At 40.0% G+C, this 23,117-nt stretch overlaps 3 protein-coding genes across 3 annotated transcripts; 2 read left to right on the top strand and 1 right to left on the bottom strand.

The window, feature by feature from the left end:
* Nucleotides 1-323: 323 nt before the first annotated feature.
* On the bottom strand, nt 324-8,502 carry ctsf (cathepsin F). Its single transcript, XM_052071786.1, has 14 exons — nt 8,129-8,502; nt 7,085-7,195; nt 6,571-6,652; nt 4,912-4,955; nt 4,700-4,772; nt 4,169-4,282; nt 3,905-4,053; nt 3,686-3,782; nt 3,525-3,605; nt 3,316-3,435; nt 1,951-2,015; nt 1,776-1,866; nt 948-1,006; nt 324-841 (listed from the first exon to the last, which is right to left on the bottom strand). Exons 1-14 carry the CDS (start codon nt 8,366-8,368, stop codon nt 767-769), a joined length of 1,401 nt encoding a protein of 466 aa, XP_051927746.1. The 5' UTR covers nt 8,369-8,502; the 3' UTR covers nt 324-766.
* An 859-nt stretch (nt 8,503-9,361) lies between these two features.
* aup1 (AUP1 lipid droplet regulating VLDL assembly factor) lies at nt 9,362-16,604 on the top strand. The gene is made up of 12 exons (XM_052087791.1): nt 9,362-9,700; nt 10,131-10,268; nt 10,632-10,782; nt 11,184-11,371; nt 11,785-11,857; nt 13,104-13,177; nt 13,599-13,665; nt 13,831-13,933; nt 14,004-14,141; nt 15,473-15,612; nt 15,768-15,856; nt 16,241-16,604. Exons 1-12 carry the CDS (start codon nt 9,660-9,662, stop codon nt 16,284-16,286), a joined length of 1,248 nt encoding a protein of 415 aa, XP_051943751.1. The 5' UTR covers nt 9,362-9,659; the 3' UTR covers nt 16,287-16,604.
* Nucleotides 16,605-17,549: 945 nt separating this feature from the next.
* fnta (farnesyltransferase, CAAX box, alpha) lies at nt 17,550-22,284 on the top strand. Its single transcript, XM_052046004.1, has 10 exons — nt 17,550-17,736; nt 17,905-17,990; nt 18,070-18,184; nt 18,460-18,564; nt 18,789-18,915; nt 19,675-19,823; nt 20,077-20,139; nt 20,380-20,572; nt 21,384-21,614; nt 22,002-22,284. Exons 1-9 carry the CDS (start codon nt 17,615-17,617, stop codon nt 21,531-21,533), a joined length of 1,110 nt encoding a protein of 369 aa, XP_051901964.1. The 5' UTR covers nt 17,550-17,614; the 3' UTR covers nt 21,534-21,614; nt 22,002-22,284.
* The last annotated feature ends 833 nt before the right edge of the window (nt 22,285-23,117 follow it).

The raw sequence follows: 23,117 nt of genomic DNA, 5'->3' as shown, positions 1-23,117 counted from the left end.
ATGGACGGCAACAGCCACAATACCTTACTATAGGATTGCACACCTTGCTGAAACTGAACTCTCCCTGACCCGCAAACATAGAATAGAATCGTGTCACTGACGCCAGGTGGACATTCTAAGGCCATCTACAGGAATAGAGAGGGAATTCCAAATTACACTACACTCCCTACATCAGAAAACACTAATCTATAATACATACTCCTTTGTTAATATAGCCTCACTTCTGCAAATGATGAACCACTTCTGCAAATGATGAACCACAGAAACAACTTTTTCTATTACTGTACTTCGATACAACAGAGAATGGTAAAAAAAAGAGGCGGTGGGGGTTCAATTCATTTTAATTCCACTTTCGTTTATTTCCTACCATTTTCCAACAAATAAGTTCATATTTACTCAGCCAGTGGTAACAAAATTGAGGCTAGAATTCACAGCACAGTGGCATAACCATGAAAATTACTTGCTTCAATACTGTACAGAAATTTACTATGGGGGGAACCCCCCCCCCCCCCTAAAAACCACTGCTTGACATAAAAGAAATGAAAACCACACATAAAATCTACTACAAAATATTTTCAAACTTCAATCAATTATTTTTAAGTTCCTAACAGTAGCTCTTCTCGTATGCATTTTAAGGAACTCTAGTCTGGTTAATCAGGATGACATGTGAGTGGGGGAATGTTTTGAGGTTTAGCTCAGATGTGTATGTTGACATTATCACATTGTCTGTATGCAGAGGAGAACAAGAAAGTGTAAATTTATCAACTTAGTTGACAACAGCAGATGAAGCCATCCTGTTGATTCCGCACGCATTGGAGCCCCTGTATAGGTAGTAGTAACCCTGTGTGAAAGAAAAGGATCATCATATAACAGATCAAATTTTATTACGCTCACACTGTATTATCATATTGCCACCCAGAAAGACTGAAAGAAAGGTTTGTCTTTACCTGCTCCCCGTATTCTTCCCCCCAGCTGTTTTTGATGGCCCAGAAAGGAATTCCATTACCTGAAAAGAAACAACACTCAATTAGTTCAGATCAATACTCTGTACATGAAACATCATTATTTAATTCAAGAAATCCAAAATGATAATACAATTTTGCACAGTATCAGTCCAAGTCCTTCCAGAATTCCTCACATCACTTTGAGTCCTATGTGCAGTTGTGTTTCCTGATTTTTTGTTGTTGTTGTTGTTGTTAATGAGGAATACTGTACCACTGAGGCCACTCAAACATGTTCATGCAGATAAGGTGTCCGATATCCTTGCCACCGAGAAACAATTCAACGTCTTCAATTAGGTCTTCAGATAAGATAAGATATCCTTTATTTGTCCCACACTGGGGAAATTTACAGAAAGATAACACTTGAGAAAGATAACGCAGCTGCGTTGACAATCTTTAGTATTATTTCAATTTGCCATGGTGCAGAACTGTGCTCAGAGTATTTTATCCCTTTCTGGTTTCACAATGTAACCATCTTCCACATCACATTTGACTGCACTGACGTACCTTAATGTTATGTCCAGTGAATGTATGATGTACAGTAAAGATCACGTGCAAATTGTATCATTATTTTAACACGAAACACATCAAGGATGTGTGCCTTAATATTCTTTATGTTGACGATGCCCTGATGAACATCTAAATATCTTCTTTGGAATGAACATAGAGCAAAATAACTCATTTGTTTTCAATGACACTTACGATGGTTAGCTTGTAGTCCGTCATTTGAACCACAAAACTATCCATTTAAGAAGTGAATAGAAAATCACTTACGCTCTCCATATCCCACCAGAAGCACTGCATGGTCAATCATCCAGGGGTTGCAGAAGATCTTAAAAGGGTGGGACACACCTTTCTTGTAAAACTGCACAATAACTCAAAAAAAAAAAGGAATTAGACATCACTTCTTCTTCAGTTCAGCGAAGTATGCACTGACGATTTACTTTACCTGCATGGCAAAAGCATTCAGAGCTACAGAGATGGGGCCATTCTCAGCCAACCAAGCTGCAATTTCTGAGAGGAAGGAAAGTGAAAGGAACACAACACATAAGATTTGCTTTTCTAACATACACTCAAATTCCTAAACAACTACAACCATAATGTTGCCTTTTTTCAAATTTTCTATGGTCAGGGGACACCTTTGTTTCGATATTTTAGGCATGGGCAGGTTCTTCTTCTTAAACAAACGAAATAGATACATAATAAATAAATAAATCACATGACAAGGTTTGTCCTGTGTTCAAAATTGCGTGGCGGCCACACCATCCAAACAGATTGAGGTTGCTCCACGCAGCGTCAAGCTCCAAATGTGCTGATTGAGCGATTGATGTTCCTTTGCGGCAGGAACTTATTTTAACTACAGTTGCAGGGTTACAACACCTTGGAGGAGCTATATCAGGAAGGTACGCACTGTTATTTATGACAAAAGCACCATGCCCCAAAACAGCAGGCAATTGCTGCCTCCCTTTTGAGACAGCCATCTACCAACTATAGGCTGGATACATTAAAAAGACAAGAGGTGTCAGTCTTTCACAAAGCAGCAGAAGAGAATGAGGTCTTTAACATGGCGGTAGCTAAAATCACTAACTAAAATAATAGTTTATTTTTTACCATGGCTATCGCAGCGATCTATTGTAGCACAGGTGGACACGGACTGCAGTGCGCATGAAGGCTGCTTCAAAATGATATGATTGTCTCAAACAAAATTGGCCCCACCACACAGTGTATGAGCCCATCATTTTTCTATGCAAATTTTCATAAACGAATGCTTTAACATGATGATAGCTATATTCTTATTGAAGCTCTTAACTTTTCCCATAAGAGAAAGTGAGTCTGTTGAATTTACAGAATACATGCACGTTGTGGCGCGTGGTATCACCTCTGCCTCAATTTAAGCCAGGAAAAACCATGAGTGAGTTGATTTAATAAAGAAAAAAATGGATAAAATGAGTTCATTCATTTCATATTGGTTTCTTGTTCTTCAGTTTTGTGCCATCTTTGAATGGCCATTTTTTTCAAGCAAGAGTGTACAGTCTCTTTGTTGTTAATAGGAAAGTGAAAGTGAATACGTGCACTGAAAAATGTATGAACACAAATGAAATATATGAGGAGTACATATGCATGTATTTTCTCCATATTTAAATTCAGTTTTTGTCATGCGTCTACTTAGGAAATGTGTGGCCCGCAATAGTCATGACGGAAAATTGCTCAGCCCTGATAAATTTGCTTTGTGTGGTTCATTTTCAGATTTAAATGCCTCCTTGTGTAACTTAGACATTTGTCATTTTGTACCATCTTTCCTCTTTGGCCTCACCATTTTCATCTTTGGATAGCTCCACAGAGCTGTTGATGTAGGCGACCACCTTCCTGCTGGTGAAGTCACACCTCTGCTTATGGCCAGTATAGGAATAGTCTCTCTCCAACTCCAGACCGCCTGAGCCACACAAGCAGGAGAGCCACAATTATATACACTGGCAACTTGATGCATTGTTCCAGCACAAAGCTCCGTCTTGTGGGAATTACCAAGATTCTCAATTGCTTCATAAGCATTTGATGGCAACCCGCCTCTGCATGCCTGGTCCAGCCCATCACAGTCAACCAGTTCTAAAAGTCCCCGAAAACCCCCCACCAACAACGATCAACTAATGCTTGTAATTCATTTAAACATTTCATTTGAACATTACCTTGTTCAGACAATGACTGCAAAGTTCCGTTTTTCAGAAACCACTGCCCCTCAATGTTACCTGTGACAGAAAATGCCCAGCAAGATCCGCACATACCCTAGCAGACACACACACACACGCACACCAACAGAAAGTAGGGAATGTAAATGATGTTGATGAATGATAGCTTATTTATTTGTAAATTGCTATTTAGTGCAACCCCTTCTGCTGAGGTGATACCTGGTTCTTAACAGGACTAACAGCACCATGATCCCTCCAATCCCAGCTGGCAGGGGCGGGGCTTCGGGCGGAGGGGGCCAATTTCATGGGTCTCTGGAGAGTCCACTGGCTCAGCAGAGGGTTCAAGTAGGTCGAGCGAAACTCTTCCTCTATAAGCAAAGGGGAAGAAAGCAGTTAACAGATGACTAGATCAACAAACAAAACTTAAGAATATTTCATGTCTAGAAACAATGAGGCAGTGTACACTAACTTATGTATACGCACCAGTGAGGTCACTGAACTTGGTGATGCCGTACTCTGCAGATCCCTGATCCAAAGACTGGATTCTTGCCGCGGTCTTAACGTTCTCATGGAAGATCTGCAGGCGGCGGTCAACTTCTACAGAGACAAATAAAGAATACAAATAAAAGCACATTGTGTATATTTCAGAAAACTGAATTAGTTACATGAAATCCCAATGAGCATGTGGGCAGGTAAAGTTGACTGTATTTGTGTTGCTTGTGCAGTATGTGTAAAAAAAGATATCACAAGATACTAGACTTTTAATTGATGTCCTGTGTTTGTTGACTGCATTGTCATGTCCACTAGAAGCTCATGGCACAATTTATAAACACGATTTGACATTTTTCATGATTGAATAGCATCTGATTAGCTGCAGGACAAACGGATGAAACTGTCAATTGCAAAGTAGCATATTAAGGCGAGGTCGTTTTTTTTTTCTTTTCTGCCTCACCACATTCTACATATGCAGCATAAGACACGTGAAATGTACAGGATACACAGGTACATACTCACCCTCCTGCGTGCTATAGGCTTTATTGTATTTAACCATGAAGTCTTTGAAAAGGTTCAGCAGCTCCACAGACTCCTGGTAAATAAAGAACAGGCCAACACACACGCTCAACAAGGCAAATCTTATCCTTAGGTGCAACTTGATTGGAAATATTTACTGACTATTTATTGTACTTAATAACCACAAGATTGCCAACTAATTACAGCATTTTCACCTCAGGGGAAGCGTCCTCAACAGTGGTAGTTTCTTCAGGTAAAGCTGGTGAGAAAATAGTGAAGGTAAATAATTGTTAATGTACAGTAATTTACAAAATTCTTTGCCCATGATCGGATTTGTTGTTTTAGCAATGTTAGCTTGTAGAAGACGTGTGCACATTTCAGCTTGACGCCTTTGATCCACTGGTGAAAAGGACACTTTGATTCGCTCCTCTTTCATCTATAACTGCTAAAAACAACAATGTGTATGCAGGAAAGTGGTTCAGATTACACGATTGACTGTGTCTTATGGATTGTATTGTATTGTATTATTTTGTCATTTTATGTCAACTGTTCATTTGATGGCGGCGCGAGCACCCGCAGCGGCTTCTCTTGTCTCGTTGTCTGGTTGAGAGGGAAGAAATTAAGCACATTTGATAATAAAGTTGTACTTGACTTGTCTTGACTATAATGTAGTGTAGATAACTTGAAATCATTGTGCGCTTTAGGATGAACTATTAACAACAACGAAAAATTGCATTGCAAGAATTGCATTCTGGAAATTGAAAAGGAAAGTACATTTTTTTGAACAATATATTTACAGTTGACCCCCGCAAGGCCGGCCAACCAATCGCGAAAATCTGTTTATAATTGATATCTATTGAAATGCTCTGTGAGGGAAAAAATAATGTGATTTAATGCATGGTATCTTTTTTTTTTAAATTAATCATTAATCAGTATTTTTTTCTCTGCCAAAAATCAGCATTGGCCCCCAAAAAATGAATATCAGCCAGGCCCTAATAAATTACACACTTCCCGGTTAAGGAAGATGGAGAAATTTGGAGGCTAGATAGGTCCATTAATTAATGCCAAAGTGACTTAAACTGTGAATATTTATTTTTCAAATCTTTTTTTCATTTGTATTCTATTTTTAGTATGATCCTGCAACACATATCGGTCCTACTATGTAGCATTAAACACAAAAAGACCTTACACTTTTGCACAGTAAACTAGAGAACTGGACAGAAGGCCTGGCTTAGACACATGGATCCATCCATCCATCCATTCATTATCTGAACCGCTTTATCCTCACAAGAGCATGCTGGAGCCTATCCCAGCTGTCTTCGGGCAGTAGGCGGGGGACACCCTGAGCCGGTTGCCAGCCAATCGCAGGGCACGCAGAGACCAACAACCATCCGCACTCACACTCACACTTAGGGACAATTTAGAGTGTTCCAGCGCAGCATACAAACTCGACACAGGAAGGCCGGAGCTGGGATTGAACCCATGAACTCTGCACTGTGAGGTCAACGTGCTAAAAATTCGACCAGCAGGCCGCTACCAGAGATCTGTTAATATTTTATCAGGAAGAGAAGAAAATGCACATCATACTCCACGTGCCTTGCCAGTGTAACCTTTAACTCTATGTGGCCTTGACATATTGTTTAAGGGCTTTGTAAAAACTAACAAATATTATGTCATGATGGGTTATGGAAAGTCAGACTTTTTTGTGACATCTACTTCAAGCAATGTGCAAAGTATCAAAAATGAAAGGAATTTCTCTCCTCCTGAGACAGATGGGAATGGCCATTGTTGACCAGATGGAAATATCAACGTGCATTTATTTGAAATGTATGTTGACGCCTGCTTTGGCAATATTAGCTCAAGATTTTACGTACCTTTTGGTTGGCACTTCTGTTTGAGCAAATTCAAGGTTGACTGCCAGGGGATGTCCCAGATTTCAAACACACAAATCTCGGTCTGGTAAACACACACACACACACACACACACACACACACACACACACACACACACACACACACACACACACGCACGCACACACACACACACACACGCACACACACACACACACACACACACACACGCACACACACGCACACACACACGCACACACACACGTGCACACACACGTGCACACACACACACACACACACACACAAATGGAATAATGTTGCATAATGTTGCATTCAGAACTCCTTTAAATTGTTTCCTTAAACTGGTCACTGGTGGAATGCCAACATGTACATGAGGCTATTTTCTATGCTAGCAGAGTTGCAAAAACAATGAAAGGCTGAAAATAAAATAGCTGAGTGTGCATGTCTGTGGTGTCATGTGATTTGATGACCAGAAACGACTCTGCTAAACTTTTTTTTTAAAACAAGGCAGCCTACCTTGAGCTGTTGTAGTTCGGGATAGAAGTCACAAGTCCGGAGCATGGTGGATTTCTTACATTGAGTATTACTCATCTCCACTGTTATAGTGTAGCGGATACCCTTAACCAGCTGGAAAACAAAAAGATACAGTGTTGATGTTGATTTAACAAAGCACATCAATCACTGTATCAATCAACATGATTCTGATAATGTACAAGGATATACAAAAGGATATTTGGGCCCCACAGAAAAAAAGCAACAGGGTAATTTGTAATCCTATAAGAAAAAATGGATCTTTGGTAAACAAAGACATGCAATTGGTTTCTTATGGAATTGGATGCTTTTATCTGAATTTGACCAGTCTGACACAAACTTACCGTAAATGTGCATTACCATCTAAAAGTTGAACATTGTCGACGGTAATTTACCTATTCACAATCAGATTTTAATCTTGAAAATAAACAATTGTATTGTAGAAAAAATATGTACTTTATTAGAAAACGTCTGACCTTTTAAATCATGAGAATGTGAGAATTTATTCTCAACAGATTCAGATTTGAATCTGTTAGCGAACATTTTTCCTCGTTACAGGTTGGCCCTAATTCCTTTCTCGTTTGTGCTTGTAATTGTGAAGTTGGACTGCTGCAGCAGGAGGCGTCTTTCTGTCGCTGTTGTTGAATTTATCTGTGACACGTGATCCCAGCATGACAAAAAACGTTCGCTAACTGTCAATCAATGACAGTTACGCAATTTCCGGTTCAGAAAAAACAAAGAAAACAATGGCTCGAAAATCCTTTAAGATGTCATAAATCCAATGGTGTTAACATTATTTTTGGAAATAAATATTTTTCCTCTTAAGATTGCATTTAGGTGAATGATCAGTGAGCGCAAACCAGCCCATTTGTGCTGTCATTTTAAAAGGACAGTATTGTGCAGCGAGCGACTTTAGATTAAGCCTATTACAAGCATGACGCAGTTTTAAATCCATATAACAGATACATCTTGGAATAATATCAAGAAACAGATATGCTAAGTATACTAGTATGTCGTCCTTTTCTGTACCTGTTTGGTGGCGGAGATGAGTCGGCTAACTTTGCGGAGGTGCATCGCGTTGGAGCCCAAGTTGTAACGCTCCTGAGCGAAATGCAGCGCCTTCTTCAGACCCGCGTCAGAGTCCATCACTCGGATGGTCGAGCCCGGAGGACCGAACAAGGGCCGGGCCATGTCTTCATCGAGCCCCAGCGCGGCGCCTAGTACGGCAGCCAAGGCCACACAGACAAAGATCTGACACCCCATCGCCATGTCGTTCTAAAAGAAAAAAGAGGCTGTGCTGACAGTTCGTTCAGCTATAAAGCGGCCAGATTGCCTTCCTGCCAAAAAAAAAATCGAAGAGAAGCTGTTGCCAAACAAATTCGGGGACGGCTCTTGTCTGTGGGAGGAGCCAGTGGTGGCAGCGTCTCAGTACAGTTGTGTAGGCAGTACACACTACTAATTTATGCGCACAAATTCAGCAACGTAGCGAACGAGACATTCCTAAATTAATAAAATCGTACTTCAATGAGTGCATTATATTGAAAAAAAAGTTAACTTAAAACCGATGAACTGATTGTTTTGAATAAATAAACACACCAACCCTGCATTATCATTGTTATTATTATTATAATATTACTGTATTAGTAATAGGAGTAATAGTAGTAGTCGTAGTAGTAGTGTAATCCTGTATACTGGAACGGTCAAGTACTGTTGCCAACACGTGATCCAGTACGCGAACACATACTTATTCAACATCGTAGCTTTTTAACATTATGATGAATCACATAAAATAACCCGAGCAAAATTATTATTGGTGTCACATGTCAACTCATGAGCAATAAAATAATATTATATCCTGAGCATAAATACTAAAATAAGGTCCTCTATCCCAATAATATAGGCATGGAAGACCCCCCTCGCTCCTTATAATTAGTATTATAGTAGTTATTTCGTACAATACTTTTCGTTAATAGTTGTTATTCCGAAAGTAATTGTCTAATAAAGGTACAGTGCAAATACTTATTCATAATACTGTAATCAATTAACCCAAACAAACCGTATCGAAATTCACGCGTTTTTGACAGTTGCGCGATGATTCAAGTGTGTTGTGGCATGTGGAGTAAACAAGTTAATCGCCAAATTAATTACCATAAAAATGACCCATTAATATAGTTTTATTAGATTATTAACGTAAGTCATATATTCTTCAGAATCCACGGGGCGTTTATGTTTTTTTTTGGTGTCCTTTTATTTTTGCGGAATTTGTCCCGGAAGTGATTCGGCGAAGGTTATTGGAGCGAATACTTAGCAGCACTGCTAACAAAGCCGAATTGTTAGCTAACTCGTAAACGTTCATTTGGGGGTTTATAAAATAGGTTTCAGTCCACGTTTTGTCACATCCTGGAGTGAACAATAACTTTCACACAGGTTTGCTTGCTGCGTGTCCTTAGAATGACACATTTGTTGCCCTGAACGTGATGACCGATTTATTTTTAAAAAGAAGGATCTGGTTGTTGATTTTATAGCAGCTTCTCCTGTGTTAACATTTGACGTGACAGACATGGAGACTCCGGTTATTGAAGATATGATCGACTTTCGCCGGTAAGTTATTGAAGGGATCGATCTTATATAACGCTCGCTGCGACATTCCGCCCCACAGATTTGTAATTGTCCAGAGTATCGATCTTTACCTTTGCAGTGATATCTTCTCGAGCTCACTAGACTCGAAATCTGTTAGCAGGGTCTCATTTCAAACTGATCTAAAGCTTCGAAATGGATGGTTATGATCCAACGTGTTTAAAGTATTACGCTTAAGAAACATGCACGTATTGCTCCATGTCGCAGCTGCTAACTGGTTGAAGTGACCGGTCGACTCAAGCTATTACGTTGTACTCGTACTGTAACAGTTGATACAAAATGACATATGTCATTGTTTTCCATTTGACTTCAGTCTTCTCTGTGATCCGGTTCGTGAACATTCTATGCCATTTCTCATGTTGTATTCCATATAATTCCTATTTATTCTACACAGGTTACCCAAAGACACGCTTGTGTTCCTGCTGTTGGTGATTTACTTTCCAGTTGGTGTTTGTTTGATGTTATTACGGATTTTTATTGGTGTCCATGTATTCTTGGTCAGCTGTGCACTACCTGAAAGTTTTTTAAGAAGGTAGGTAACTATAAATGTACTGTCTTGCATGGCAACTTTCAAAATGTTGGCACAGTATGTGAATGTACTTGCTCACTCCTGCCGTGCTGTGGTGAGTGTCTAATATCAAATTGTTTTCTTTTCAAGTTATATTCAATACCACAGCTTTCTTGCCCAAATTGCATTTCCCTGCACCAAGTTACTGTGAGATTATGAGCTGTTGTTTGTCTACAATGTTTAGTTTTCTGTGTACTACACAACCTCTGGAATTAAATAGTCAATGACCTGCTGTCAAACAAAAGAGCGCAACCTTGTTGAACTAATGTTTTAAATCTGTATTTATGTTTTTGAGAGGTCACCATTTGTCTTTCTTTGTCTTAACAGATTCATTGTGAGGGTTATGTGCTCAGTCTTGGGAATGCATGTGAGGCAGCAAAATCCTCGATCCAGAGACAAAAACACCAAACTTTACATATGCAATCATGTGACAGAATTTGATCACAACATAATCAACCTCCTGACCCCCTGCTGCACTGTGAGTCAGGCTGTCTTTCTTTGCTTGGACTCGATGTTTTTACTGAATATTTAGTGGCGCCTGTGGCGTGGAACACAATCCTCAAAAGTGCTGTATCATTTGCCCTTCCATTGTTGTCGTCATCAAACTTTTCCGCTTCAACATCACTTTTTGACAATTGAAATTTTGTGTGACTGTTGCATGAATTTAATCTGTTTAATGAAAAACATTGAGTACAGCGGTAAGTTAGTGTGCCTTTTCATGCCGTGTGACAATAAAATGCTTTTTCCGCAGTGAGTAACCACGCAACCCCATAATTCTTGACTGTAAACTGACGACTCCCTGCACTTCATTCACTGCTGAAAATGTATGAATTTTGAAAAACTGTGTCACCTGAGCAATCTGTGTCATTTGTTCACTAGCCCCAGTTTGAGGGCTCCACAGGTTTTGTGTGTTGGGCCAGAGGCTTCATGGAAGTGCACTCCGCACTTGGCAGGGGAGCGATAGGAGAGTCTCTTCAGAGGTACTGCTCCACCGAAGGTGCCTCACCCTTGTTGCTGCTGCCTGAAGAGGATACCACAAATGGACGTGCTGGCTTGTTAAAGTTCAGGTTAGTGTAGCTATGTAAAGACTCTTTGTTTTCAGATTATAATCAGCTTGCGATGCACAGGAGTATAGATTTATTGTCAACATAGTTCACTGGAAAATAGTGGTGGCCACACAAAATATTGACACTTTGTCTACAATTGGGACACTGTCACAAAGGGGTCTGCTCACTTTTGTTGCAAGTGGTCTCGACATTATGGCTGAGCGTTGATGATCTTACACCGTAATGAAGTGTCATTTCCTTTGTGTCGTCCCATGGAAAGAAGTAATAAAATGTGAGCTTGCTCATTCGTAGTTGCGCATGCATTCACAACCGTTCACATTGCATTTGTAATTATTTTTGATGATGGTAACACGGGTATCTTTTTTGACAGGATGCACATTCTAACTAATGTATCTGTTTTTTCCCCTTCTTAGTTCTTGGCCCTTTTCTCTGACAGACTCAATTCAACCTGTGGCTCTGAGAGTTGCAAGACCTCTCATTGCTTTGGTAATAATATTTTTCTAAATGTGCAGAAATGTTACATATTGTCACCCTCAGAATGGCCTCTGCCATTTTGATCAGTTCTTATCAGAAAAAACGAAAAACTAAACCAAATACTGATGTTGTTATATTTATTACTAATTTCAGGGGTAGAATTGAAGAATCTATTTAACTAAGGCTGTAACCAAGTTGAGCAGAATGTGGTCACCATCATGACGACAGCGATTTTTTTGGTCAAAATATGATTTAGGCACAATGGTCAACTGTTTTGCACGTCGGCCTCACAATGCAGAGGTGTAGGGTTCGATTCTGGCGCCGGCCTTCCTATGTCGAGTTTGCATGGTTTCCCCGTGCCTGTGTGGGTTTTCTTCGGGTACTCCGATTTCCTCCCACGTTCAAACATGCATGCCAAGTTAATAGAATACCGGTACTCTAAATTGTCCCTAGGTGTGATTGTGAGAGCGAATAGTTGTTTGTCCATGTGTGTCCTGTGATTGTCTGGCAACCAGTTCAGAGTGTACACCTGGGGTGTACCTCAGCTGGGATAGGCTCCAGCATGCCCGCGACCCTCGTGAGGATAAACAGATTAGAAAATGGATGAATGATTGAGGCCAGGGGTGCCCATTACGTCGATCGCGATCGACTGGTAGATTGTGGACTGGTTCTAAGTCGATTGCGAGGGGTGTCGAGGAGAAAAAAAACCAAACAAACAAACAAACATTTGTGTGTCTTTGTGCATGTTAGTAATATATATTTTTGTGTTAATGTACACTGCACCCTCAACGTCCCATCAGTCTCATTTTCACAAAAAGTATTAAAAAAAAAAGAAACTAAAATAAGGCGGTAATCATTTTTATTCTCATTCAGAATTTGTTTCGCGTACAATTCACAGATGGCACGAGCAAAGAATAGGAATCTAGAGGGCCAAGGGAAGCGCTTTTAAATGGTACACGTGAGCGATGATAGTGAACAGACTACAAAAGTGCGTCGCATGCCTCCGTGTCAGGCTATTGCTCATCACGGCGTGCGTGTGCGCGGTAACTGGTCGATCGCGGGGGTTGGTTGATCAAAAAGTTTATCTTTGGTCCAAAAGGTTTGGGCACCGCTGATTTACGCCATTATTTTAACTCGGTACAATTTCAGTTATAGAGCAAAGATGATATGGCAGTTTGAGTTCCATTTTTTGGTTGTGAACTACTGCTAAATTATTTGAAATTCTACTAAATATTTTATGTTATTTTTTTGTCTGCAGAGCACACCTGAGACCAGTTGGTTGACAGAGCTGTTATGGACATTTTTTTCTCCATTTACAGTGTATCATGTAAGGTACTAAATATCTTGTATCATTATCTCTTCCATCTTTGGTTAAATCATCAAAACGTGTACAGTACGTATTTTTTTTAAATGCTGAATTGACTTCCTTTGTATCGCGCTTTTCTACTTTCCAGGTCCTCAGAAAAGAACTTTGACACTCACCTCATTCACTCAGTCAAAATGATTAGTTCAATGCATTGTCATGATAGGCAAGTCACAACTTATTCAGGCACTAAGGGCAACTTTGGCTTCTGGATACAGTATTGCTCAAGGTTTTATTTATGTATTTTTTATGCTTTTAAAGGGGGAAAGTGTCATGTACAATCTCAAGTGTTGATGATGACTGTAGATTTATTTTTTTTAAATTGCAATCACAAGAGATTTGTGTGTGTGTGTAATTATTGTTCAAACCTTTTCCCCATTCTGTCTTCAGTTGGTTGCCACCAGTTTCGCGAGAGGATGGTGAGTCCTCACAGGAGTTTGCCAACAAAGTCCAGGAGGTAAAATAAAGCCACTTGAATAGAAATTTGCTAACTCAGCAATGCCATGTTTTTGCTGTGCCCTGGCTAGCTACCAAGTGTGTTCGTGCAGAAAGGGATTCCCTCACTGGCGTATGCTTGCATGCCAACGAATGTGTGATGACTGTGCAATGTTTGTCCTTGCAGTTGCTCGCCGGCGAACTTGGCTTGATCTCAACAAAGATCACGAAAGCGGACAAAGCCGAGCACATCAAAAGGAAACGACGTGCCCTCCCGCAAGCATCCACAAGTAAGCAAATGAATAAAAACAGATGCCGACAAAGTTCGCACAGTTTGATGGATGTTTTTCCTCACTTCAGGCTTAAGAGCTGGCTCAATTGGCCTGGGCTTCATGGTGCAGGGTTTGGGAGCTGAGGAGCGTAGGATAGCTCAAATGGCCCAGCAGGTGAAGGATGTACTGCCTGACATCCCCCTCAATATCATCACAAAGGACTTGGGTATGACGCAGTCAGCACGCTTTGACTTCCAACATCTTCCTTGTGCTGTCCTCTGCAAAATCAAATCTTATTTCAAAAGTAATTGCACTGTTCAGATCAGTATCATTTGCCAGATTTGCTTTGACTCACAAACGATAATCATTCATTTTTGTCCGCTTAGATATGGAAGTATCCTGCAATAATTTTTCAATAGAACAAAATGAACATGTATTTCATCAGATTTTCTGGTCACAATCTAAGATAGGCCACAATCTTTCAATTGTGTGAATTCACTTATGGTGAGTGTCAATACTGGCTATCGAAAACTGCCAATCTGTCCATTTTAAAATGGTTTATTAAAAGTAATTTGTGTTGTTTCTCAAATCAAAAAGATTTTGAGATTCATTGGACAGTGACATGTTGTCCAGACTTACTACCCCAGTGCAAAACGAAACATTGGCTACAATGATAATTCATAGCATGGAGCTAATCTGTCTAGTCAATCATTTGGAGCAACCATATTGCTTTTCTGCTGCCATGTCCGCATAAACCTGAGCGTTTGAAAAACTTTTTGAGGTGTATTTTGGACTCCCCCGCCCACACAAACACACACACACACACACACACACACACACACACACACACACACACACAAACCTAGCTTTACGTCCTTGAAAACAAAACATTAAAAAAATTCCGAGGTGATTTAGTTTGGTTGCTGGAAAAATACTCTAGTAATGTCAAAGAGTGAAAATATGCAATCTTGCAAACCCATTGATTGTGTGCGCAAACGTTCAACGTTCATACCTCGATAGACCACTTTTTTAAAGTGACCCCCCCATCCCCTTGGCCTCCCGCCCAATATAGTTACTTAATGTTTTGTGGAAAATTAGTGTTGCAGTTGCTGATGCACTTTTCAGCCATTTTTCAAACACTGGGAGGACAGTAATACACATGCAGGAGTACTGTAGCTGTTAGCCATAGCTCACACTGAGAGACACACACCCACACACACACACACACACACTAGCGTCGCAGGCCACCCCACCAGGGTCTTGTGTTTTAAGCGTTTTAATTAGTTTTTGAAGTGTATGGGAGGGATAAAACCATTAAAAAAGGTCTCTGTATATTCCAGATTTTCACTTATCCAAGTTGGGCCTGCAACATACCCCGTGTGATAAAGAAGTTCACTTTAGTTAGAACTTTTAGGAAGTGTGTAGCAATCAACAAAGTGGGCGGGTAGCAGGGACCATGACGGTCAAGTTGCCGTGTGAAAATAAAATGTCGTATGTGTTCTCTTTCCTCAACTTGTACACCGTGAATCTGAAAGTTGCCTTTTGATTATCTTGCAGCAAAAACCAATTGTGTTAACGTCACCATAACAAACCTGCTGGAAAATAAGGAGGAATCTTCAGCGGAGGATACAGTTGGGTTGCTGTTTGGGGGTTCTGTGAACGGCCCTTATTGCGCCGCTTCTGCGCAGACTATAAAGGTTTTTATTTTAGATTTCATCCCATAGTGTGACGTTCAGAGAAGAGTTTGGGTTGTGAATTTCAGTAAAGTTCCTGGAGTTGTCAACATTTATTGAGTTATTTTTCACAATTAATCTCTCAATGCAGTCTTAATTTCATTTTGTCTTTTCCTCAGCCTGCTGCAAAGTCTTTTGAGAAATCACCCGCTGACAGGCATTTGTCCCTTCAAGAGAGGAAAGAAGCTCTGTATAATTTTGCAAGAAGGTTTGATTCTTTTTATCCTCCGCAGTATTGTGTCGTAAACATGTTATGTACTCTGATATTTGCACAAAAGCGAAATTTCAATTATAGCAGTTGTTTGAGAAATACTTTGGCGTTATGATTACAAGATGATATTAGTTCTTGAATTGCGGCATTTAGCTGTTTATTAGACCCCCCCCCGCCCCCCAATCAAATGGATTTGTAACTAAATCAGCACTACTAGGTACTACTACAGCAGAACCACAATGTCACCTGAGCAACAGAATATGTCATCCACCATGTTAATCCCTATTAACGTGCGTGTGTGTGTGTGTGTGTGTGTGTGTGTGCGTGCGTCCGTGCGTGCGTGTGCGTGTGTCTTCCTGATTATCCCCTACCTTCCTCCAGACGTTATATTGAAAAATATGGATTGGATCAAGAAGACGCTCACTGAACACTTTGGATCACGTCAGCATTCCCAACAAGAAAAAAAAAACATTCAATCTGTCTTGTTCGAAAAGATGATTTTTATATTCAATCAGCTGGTGGTGATGATGGTGGAAAATTGACGTGCTAGACAGGTCAAGGAGTGGTCTCACCATATACAGTATAAGTTGGTGGAAGGGTGCATAATGCATGTGTTCAATTCTTCATTTTTGCTGATGCATAATTTTGATAACACTTTGTATTATGATCCACTGACTGTGAATCATCTATTTATTTTTATAATGTGCAGAGTCATCGATTACAAATAAAGTTCGGTTTGACCTTGCCTCTGGTCGGATTATTTCACGATAGTGCTTGCACCAGCAACCGGTACTATCCAGATGGTCCATCGCAAATCATTTGAGTGGGAGGCAATTGTACCTGATATTCGAAGTTTCAATAGCGTGCACTGCCCAAACACTGTTTACCAACAACCTATTTAATATACCACATAGTTAATGAGAATCTACATTTTGTATTCAATGTGTGCCATTTAAATATGGGATCACTGTTAATAATAAAATTAGTTCAATACCAGAACAGAACTGCATATAGTCAGTAGTATATTCAATTCATGTGCGTATAAATAATTACCGGTAAATAGATTTAATACTAAAAGAATGGCGAAGTAGGTTGTTCAAGTCCTGTGCGTACATCTTCAAAACTCGTCTTAACACCCATTTTTATTTTTTGGCTTTTGACTCAACAGCTGACTTGATTTTTAGTTTTACTGTTTTTGTTTTTGCTTTCTACTGTCTTGGTTATTAGTTTTTTTGTTTATTGTAGGAATTATTTTGCTCCATGTACAGCACTTTGTATACAGCAGTGTTTGTTTTAAAGTACAACCGCCATCCATTTTCTAATCGGGTAAAATTTTATGTTCCATTAACCTGCTTTGAATGTTTTTGGAATGTGGGAGGAAACAAGAGAAAACCCACGCAGGCACGGGGAGAATATGCAAACTCCACAAAGGAAGCCCGTAGCCGGAATCGAACCCTGCACCTCTACAATGTGACGCGAACGTGCTAATCAGTCACCGGACGTGCCGCCCTCTCTAAATACCGTTGAGTTGATAAACTGTAATTGATTAAAACTGTTAACGTTTTTTTTCACATGACAGAACTGCATATTCGATGTGGAGTTCAATTCCTTCACGTACATATGTAATTACATCGATAAATACAAAGGCTAACCGTTTGTTTTTCTCTTCTACCAAATGCATTTGACAGCCAAACCGGAAATTGCGTTGGCTGTTCTTTCCTGTAGCGTTGTGATTGATAAGCTAACAATTTAGCAATGTCGGGAATTGAGGACATTTCTAACAATTCTGTGGCATTTAAAGAAAATAACGAGTTCAGTGTAGAGGCTGGAGACCATGTCGACGATGACGTTGTTATTCATCGATATACGTTTTACAGGTATTGTTCCGTAACACGCACGTAGTTGTGTCTAAGTACCTAGTTGAACTCACTGAATCTCCCATTGAGTAGTACGCTCTTGAGTGTAATGTGAAGCTGTTATATTCGTGTACAAGTCTCATCTTAAAGCATTTGTCAACTCCCGAGGTTCGTGTTTGTGTCTTTCAGGGACAGGAAAGAATGGGCTGATTTGGAGCCTGTTCCTCAAGATGATGGACCAAATCCTGTTGTCAAGATTGCTTATTCAGAAAGGTGTAAGTTTGGTCCAGATGGGTCTTCCAGTGTCTGACATAGACATGCACTTATTGTTTTGTTATCTGTGTCTTTCTACAGTCTCTGATGTTTTTGACTATTTCCGTGCCCTGCTCAATAATGATGAAAAGAGCGAACGAGCTTTTGCCTTGACGGCAGATGCTATTGAGCTGAATGCGGCAAATTACACAGTGTGGTGAGATCACTGTTATTCTGTTCAATTTAAAAATGATGGTTTGGATGTGTTTGAAAATGATTGTTTTCGATAGTTCCCATAATCTCAATTTTAAATAACATTGTTGTTTACAAAGTCATTACATCGTTTGATAGTTTCAGTTGTTATTTTTGGCTCCCTGTAATTATGTTTTCTAAAGGATTTTACAATCTTTCATACTTTCGAAGGGACATAAATATGCAAATGACTGTAGGCTTGATGACAATGGTGGTGTGTTATTGTGTGGGTACATGTAGGCATTACAGGCGAGTATTACTACAAGCATTGTCAAAGGACCTGAGAGAAGAAATGAGTTACATTACAGCCATCATTGAAGATCAACCGAAAAACTACCAAGTCTGGTGAGCCCATGTAAAGAAGTGGCAGACCAATTACATTAATCAGTTCAAGTTACAGTGGTGAACAAATATTCAGATTTTGCAGTTTTGTTATACTTTTATAGACTGAAGCAGATTTGACAAGTTGTTTTTTTAATTAAAGAGAAATTGTATTTCTGTTACTTTTTATTGTTTTGTTTTGGGTTTTTTTTGTTAAAAGAGTGAACATAGTTCACTGTGTTTTCCAGGCATCACAGACGTATAGTGGTTGAGTGGTTGAACGATCCGTCAGAGGAGCTGGAGTTTATTGCAGACATCCTCAGCCAAGATGCAAAGAACTACCATGCCTGGCAACACAGACAGTGGGTCATCCAGGTTGGTGGTGCAGCTATTTTACAGAGGTTTCTGTCAACAGTGCATGACTCCTGCCTGAATCATTAATGGCTTAATTTAGCCATTGACTTTATATGTTCAACGTATGATTATTTGTGCCAAAATGGAATAAATACAAATGTATTTATATCGATAATTAAGAAATTAAAATTCTTCATGCGAAATGTAATCGTCCAAGAGGAAAAAAATGTAATGGCGTAGATTGCGGACAATGGCTCGGGCTGAAAATGTGACTACAAAAAAATAGAAAAAAACCCTACAAGAACAACAGAACTTTATTTGGGGTCAATCAGAGGCACTTTAAATAGGGACAGTTGTGTGCTGATATTTAATGAGTGTGAATGTGACAGGTAAGTTCTGAACACAGCCACGTCGCCACTTACAGTATAATGTAAGAGAGTGTTCATTCCCACTTGCGCACCTTGTCTTAAGTTGATCGTTTGTATTTCCCCTTCCAAAGATTTTTTTAAATTGAGTTGTCTGGGTCATAGGTCACATAAATGTTGCAAAAGGTTTTTGTAATATTTATTTGTCTTGGTCTCACTTTTTTTTTTAAATCACAAAACCTGGCATTTTAACAGGGGTGTGGAGACTTTTTCTACAGATCATTTTCTTCATTTGAAAGACTTCTGTTTCCAATCGGATAAGCATAACCATGAAGTGTAAATCCAGCCTGAGGTACCGTCCTCTGTGCATGCTCTGACCTATTATAATTTTTTCTCCCGCTTTTCAAACTATAAGGAGTACAAACTGTGGGATAATGAGCTGGAGTTTGTCCAGAATCTCTTGGCTGAAGATGTGAGGAATAATTCTGCCTGGAACCAGAGACATTTTGTCATTACACACACGACAGGCTTTTCGGATCAAGCCATTCTTGAAAGGGAGATTGAGTAAGTCTGACAGATTCTCAGAAAGCTTCTTCACATCACGTGTTTACTGTTAACCGAATGAGCTAACTTTCATTACGTGTGAATGACAGTTGAAGACCATGAAAACCCAAAGGCATACTGTACGTTTTGAGTGGTTAGCACGACTTTCGTAATTCACAAAGGTTTTGAAAGTGCTTGCATACTAAATTTTTGGTGTACATACCATCATGTCCAACTGACCTAATCTTCCTTTTATTTTCTCTTTTCCTGTAAGATACTGTCTGACCCAGATCAGAAAGGCCCCCCACAATGAAAGTGCATGGAACTATTTGAAAGGGTAAGACATTTCCCAGCAACAGAATATATTAAGCATTAAAAATCAACCTCAAGACTGCTTCATGAATCAAAAATTGAATCTTGATGACTGATTCACAATTTATCTGAGTGTGCCTTAAGTAAATGATGCTGGAATCACGGACGGTAAATATGATGTAAATGGATACATTGATGCAAATTATAGTGAAACCTTGCATTTACTTCCTACAACTCCTTTTTGTTTTTCTTCCGCCTCACCCAGGATGCTTCAGGACAGAGGTTTGTCATCTCAGCCTGGGCTGCTGGAGAAAGTCCTGGAGCTAAAGGAGACGTGTTGTTGTTCCTCTTACCTTCTCGCCTTTCTCTTCGATTGTTACGAGGATGCTTTGGAGAACAGCAGTCAAAAAGGAAAATCGGCAGAAGACCGAGTGGACACTTTGAAAAGAGCTCTAGAAGTAAGTGGTTCATCTGGTCCAGTATTACTTTGCAGTTGCTGGACTTTTATAGTACGGTAGTCCCTTGGAAATCGAAGGGTTCAGTTGTCAGAAATCAGCCTAGCAAAAGTGGCCCTAAATGAAAAAAAAAAAGCCTAAATGGGGTCAGACTTCATTTTAATCATGCATAGAACTGCACCCAGCAACACTTAAATGTTCCCTCACACTCGTTAGCCCCTTAGAATCAGTGCACAAGATCCCTTTTTCTATTGCGGTATTAATATTTTTTTGCCACCAAGCTGTTCTTGGATTGCAGGGAGAAGTTGGTCTTGGGATATTTTGATGCCGTTTATTCTTCATGGCTGTGAGCCCACTCCCTCCGTCTCAGCTTTACCGTTTGCATGACACACAACACATGGTAGTGCTCACATTTTCTTTTTTTTTCCCTGGATGTCCCCCACCCGATTGGAAAGGGGGTTCATCAGAGAAATCGATTGACAATATCCCACTCCTAACCACCCCAATTACTTAGTACTTTTAGTTGCATATCAGTCTGTCACTAATGTTTTTCCAGGAGAGAAGTTGCATCTTTTTTGTTGTTGTTTTCAAAATATTCAACGTTTCAACACCTGGTTTGAATGTATTATATCAATTTCCATAATTTCCTGGCTGAATGACTCCTCACCAAATTAAAGTCCAACAGTCACATGCATTAGTTTGTAACTGCATTTATTGATTTGTTGCCAAAAACATAATTGTTGATCCGCAAAAATTGTTATTGATTTGAAAAAAAGTCTTAGACCTTCTCTGTATTTTCTTTTTCTCTTCTAAGATTTGTAAACTTTTAGCTGAGGAGAAGGACACCATTCGCAAGGAGTATTGGCTGTTTTTGGGACGTTCTTTAAAGAACAAATATGGACCGACTGAACCAGTTGACACTGAACTTCCATCCCCGACGGCCGAGCAGCAGGAAGTGAACTAGATGCGCAAGTCTCACTACACTCTCCCTCATTTATTTTTATTTTTTGTTTGTGTGGTTCTGTATTTTACTATAATGTGGATCATTCATTCATTCATTCATTCATCTTCCGAGCCGCTTGATCCTCACTAGGGTCGCGGGGGGTGCTGGAGCCTATCCCAGCAGTCTTCGGGCAGTAGGCAGGGGACACCCTGAATCGGTTGCCAGCCAATTTGCAGGGCACACAGAAACGAACAACCATTCGCGCTCACACTCACACCTAGGGACAATTTAGAGTGTTCAATCAGCCTGCCACGCGTGTTTTTGGAATGTGGGAGGAAACCGGAGCACCCGGAGAAAACCCACGCAGGCCCGGGGAGAACATGCAAACTCCACACAGGGAGGCCGGAGCTGGAATCGAACCCGGTACCTCTGCACTGTGAAGCCGACGTGCTAACCACTGGACTACCGGGCCGCCCTATAATGTGGATCCATTTTTTTAAATATCCGACAGTTGGTGTGGAGGGAAACGAATGAGAAATATGGATCTGTTACAGGGCCTATGTGAAAAGTCATCCATGATAGAATCAATTTTGTGCAGTCAGGCTTCATTCATGTTTGTTCATTTGGCTGTTGGTGCGCATTCAAGTATCTTTCAAAACACATTTAAAGTCTGTTCAAGGGACTTGCAACTTAGTACATCCTTCATTGTCTCACTCTTTTCTGTTCTTTGAAGGTTCAATAATAATAAAAAAATAAGGCAGATTTATCCAAACCCAATTTGTTCAGCTTGGTGTTCTAAGTTGTGCTCGAGTGGCAAAAACAGCGCTCGCGAACACAAATTAACACTGCGCAACATGCCTCACACACTGGGAGATCGTAAGTTGATTCACATCACTTCATCCAGGTGTTTGCTTTATTGCAACATCAGAATCAGATTTATTGGTCATGTGTGCAAGAAACACAAGGAATTTAATTCCTAGTTACAACCTGTTCAGAGGAACATAAACAAGAGAGCAATAACAAACATGGGGGACACAGAATGCGAAGTCTGGTGGGTCCACTGTTAAGTGCCCCGATATCTTCGATGAGAAAGGAAAACAAAAAAACAACAGAATCAGGATAAATTATAGTCATGTCATTGGTTAGCATTGAGACCGGATAATGGGGTAGTTATACCTTCAGCAAGAATGTAGGTAGAAAGAAGAAAGAAGAAAAAAAACAACAAACACCGTTCAATTAAGTGCAATATAAACACAAAATGGATAAATCGCAGTGCTATTTACAATTGTCTTTCACATCATTTAATTATTATTATTATTATTATTGTTGTTATTTTTATTCAGCACCGTGGTTATCTTGAGCCTGATGTCGAAGTGTGTGGCAGTTTAATCCCAGAGAGGAATTTTGGTAGTAAAGGACCCCACAGAACATGTTAGCCCCACTCCCAACATATTGTGTTCTTGGCATGAATGTCATAAAAACGTACTACAGTATGAGCAACTTTCTCACCAGTATGGCCTGGATTTGTTTGATTTAGCTTCCTGTTTGGGAGTCCTTACTCTCTGATTAACTGCTTTTCAGCGGTGCCAACATGCCGAGGCCCTG

Source organism: Hippocampus zosterae, chromosome 1, assembly GCF_025434085.1.
Source record: "Hippocampus zosterae strain Florida chromosome 1, ASM2543408v3, whole genome shotgun sequence".
In the NCBI taxonomy this organism is placed as follows: domain Eukaryota; kingdom Metazoa; phylum Chordata; class Actinopteri; order Syngnathiformes; family Syngnathidae; genus Hippocampus; species Hippocampus zosterae.
Note: the sequence above shows the minus strand (reverse complement) of the source record. Positions and strands in the feature narration are given on the sequence as shown.